The sequence below is a fragment of the Phalaenopsis equestris genome, unplaced genomic scaffold (assembly GCF_001263595.1).
Source record: "Phalaenopsis equestris unplaced genomic scaffold, ASM126359v1 Scaffold000002, whole genome shotgun sequence".
NCBI lineage: Eukaryota > Viridiplantae > Streptophyta > Magnoliopsida > Asparagales > Orchidaceae > Phalaenopsis > Phalaenopsis equestris.
Window position 1 is genome coordinate 36067664 of NW_018164444.1, and position 2662 is coordinate 36070325.

General features: G+C 34.6%; 1 protein-coding gene across 1 annotated transcript; it reads left to right on the plus strand.

Moving 5' to 3' along the window:
* Positions 1-870: 870 nt before the first annotated feature.
* On the plus strand, positions 871-1565 carry LOC110039372 (ER lumen protein-retaining receptor-like; the record flags this gene model as incomplete). The annotated part of the gene is given in 1 exon segment (XM_020744407.1): positions 871-1565. A coding segment is annotated over 1 exon segment (227 nt), but the record flags the coding sequence as incomplete, so codon positions are not given.
* Between the last annotated feature and the right edge of the window lie 1097 nt (positions 1566-2662).

Below are 2662 nucleotides of genomic sequence, written 5' to 3' on the forward strand. Positions count from 1 at the left end.
ACTTATCATAAGCATTAATTATTGCTCATCATGTTATCATTAGTCGTCCTAAATTATTGATGCTTGGTTCCTACATATTTATATTAATCCTGCAATATGTGGTTTTTTTTGCACTTGTATGAATTTACATATGCCATATCGTGGGTCTGCATGAAATGTTATGATGTTAATATGTCATACATTTGGAAACAATCTGATATACTTGTGTGTCATGATATACAAGTAGGTAGAAGACACCATTAAAGTTACACTAGCCGGGCCAGCAGACCTATTGAGTAACGACTCTATAGGAAATCGTCGGGTTACCTTAGGTTGGTATTTGATTTTTTTAAATTTTGAGGATGTCTGTTAAAATCGACTATATAAATATAAAATAAAAACGTAATAATAAAAAATTTGATTATATGTTTGGTTTACCACTCACTTTTTGCTTCAAGATGTATATATGCACGAAACACTTGTCTTTGTTTGTTGTCTATATTGCATGCCTCATTCTCATTGTTGTTTATGATTTAATAGATAACTATTATTTACTGAGTTTTTAAAACTCATTCTTTATATTTTTTCATAACATGTTCTATTCAACCATCAGCAGTACCGTCTCCACCACAGCAAGATTTTAGATTTTTTTTTTCCACAATATTTGTTTTAGCATTTATTTTATTTATTGGGTCTAGGTAGTTCTTCCATGTGGTCCTGTATGTTTTTATTCAACAAAATTTTTATTTCTTTCAACACTAATAAATTTTACAGTTTATTTCATTTTTAATATTATTTTTTTAAAAAAATATAAAATAAGTTGAATTCATTATTTGATGACCCGCATGGTGGGGGTGTACCAATTTCCAGACGAGAAAAGTGCAAGGGCAATAGACACGCTTATAAGTAACTTGATCTGCGAGACGACAGGTCCCCTCCGACTGTTTCGATTTGTAAAATAAATTAAAATATGCATAAATGCGCAAACTCCCGGGGACACCATTGAAGTCCCGAGGCAATTTCCGACCATCACCCGCCCGCCTTCCTTTTCTCCCCACGACGCTTCAAGGTAACCCGGTAATCCCGCGCAGCAGTTCTCTATCTACGAGATTCCTCAACTTCTCATTCAACAATGGCCAAAGCAAAGGGCATCGTCGGTTTTTGGTGCGGAAAGATGAATTCCGATTCCGGGACATCAAATGGGCGTTTTTAAGGGTTACAAATTTCACCACCAGTTTCCTTCTTAATGGAGGTGCATTTTGTAACTCCTTAACGGCCAATCTCGCACCTTTAAGAAACCATGGATGTGCTTAGGATAGCGTGGTTTTCTCCTTTCAATCGGAAATCTGAGAGAAGAAGATGGGGGCGAGTCAGTGGACGACTCTGGTCAGGCAGGCCAATTGGGTTAGAAGACAGCCTTTGAAAACGAAGGCGGTTTTCGGCGCTGCTGGTGCGGCTGCTGTACTGCTGTTGCTTTATGTCTTCGTTAACGATTACAGGGTCATTTTCTTCACAGCCGAGTTATCTCAGGCGGCAGGCATCTCGTTCCTCATCTATAAGCTCATTAAGGACCGCACTTGCGCCGGTGAGAACTTACACTATTTTCTATGATGGCAAAGAGATCTGAAATTTTTTTATTTACCTTATTTCATACGCTGATTAGTCTGAAAACTGATTGCAATGGGGATATAAATTTCCTTATTCCATTTTCTTTCCGATAAAGTTAAAATTTTGCATCTTATTATTATTTCCTCTCTCTTTAATTTGATTCCGAACGTGTGTAGAGATACTGACTACTCCATCCGATGTTTTGTTGAAATTGTGAAAAGTTCTTTTTTTATTTTAATATGGCAAGACCTTATTTTGTTGCTGAACATAGTTGATGCCATTGAAGAAATTCCTCAAAAATCATGTTGTCTCTGTATTACATTGTTTACTTTTTATATATTTTGTTATTATTCACATTTCAACTATTTCGAATAATGTACTATTTAATAAATATTAAAGTCTTTTAGCACCTCTTAAATCTTGCAAATTATTGGTGATTGCAAACTCATAAAAGCTTATGCCACACAAGCTTACATTTTACTTCTCTATGTGCCAAACATTTAAGTTTACACTTTGGTTAGTGCTCATTCTATAACTACATATTGCACCCCGGTAGTCTCAGCGGACTACAAATGTTGATCAGAGTCACATCGGAATGTTTTTTCATGATGTTTGTTATTAAAACATGTGTTCTGTACAAAATTTTGAAAAATGCTTGAAATCTACAAGTGTAACTTATTCACATTTTAGATTTGTGTATTTTTGACCTTTCAAGTAGCAATGCTTTATTTGGTTCTACATGGACTTGTCTGGTTACTTAATTTGTTCATAAAATCCAATAAGAAATAAACTTGTTCACCTGTTATAGAGAGTACACAAGAGTATTTTTTTTGTATAATCCACACCAGTGTATTTGTAAGTTATGTTTACATCTTATCAATATATTTTATTTATTAATGACTTTTTGTTAATTATTTGCACTTTGTCAATCAGTTTGAGGGGGGCGCTTATGCTTTAAGAAGGGAAAATGCATTGTTTGTCTAGTTCTACTAGCTTGTTGGTGAATTTGTTGCTGCAACAAGAATTTCTCATCATATCGTTGGTTACAATTTGCAATCAGTTTATGAACATGAGT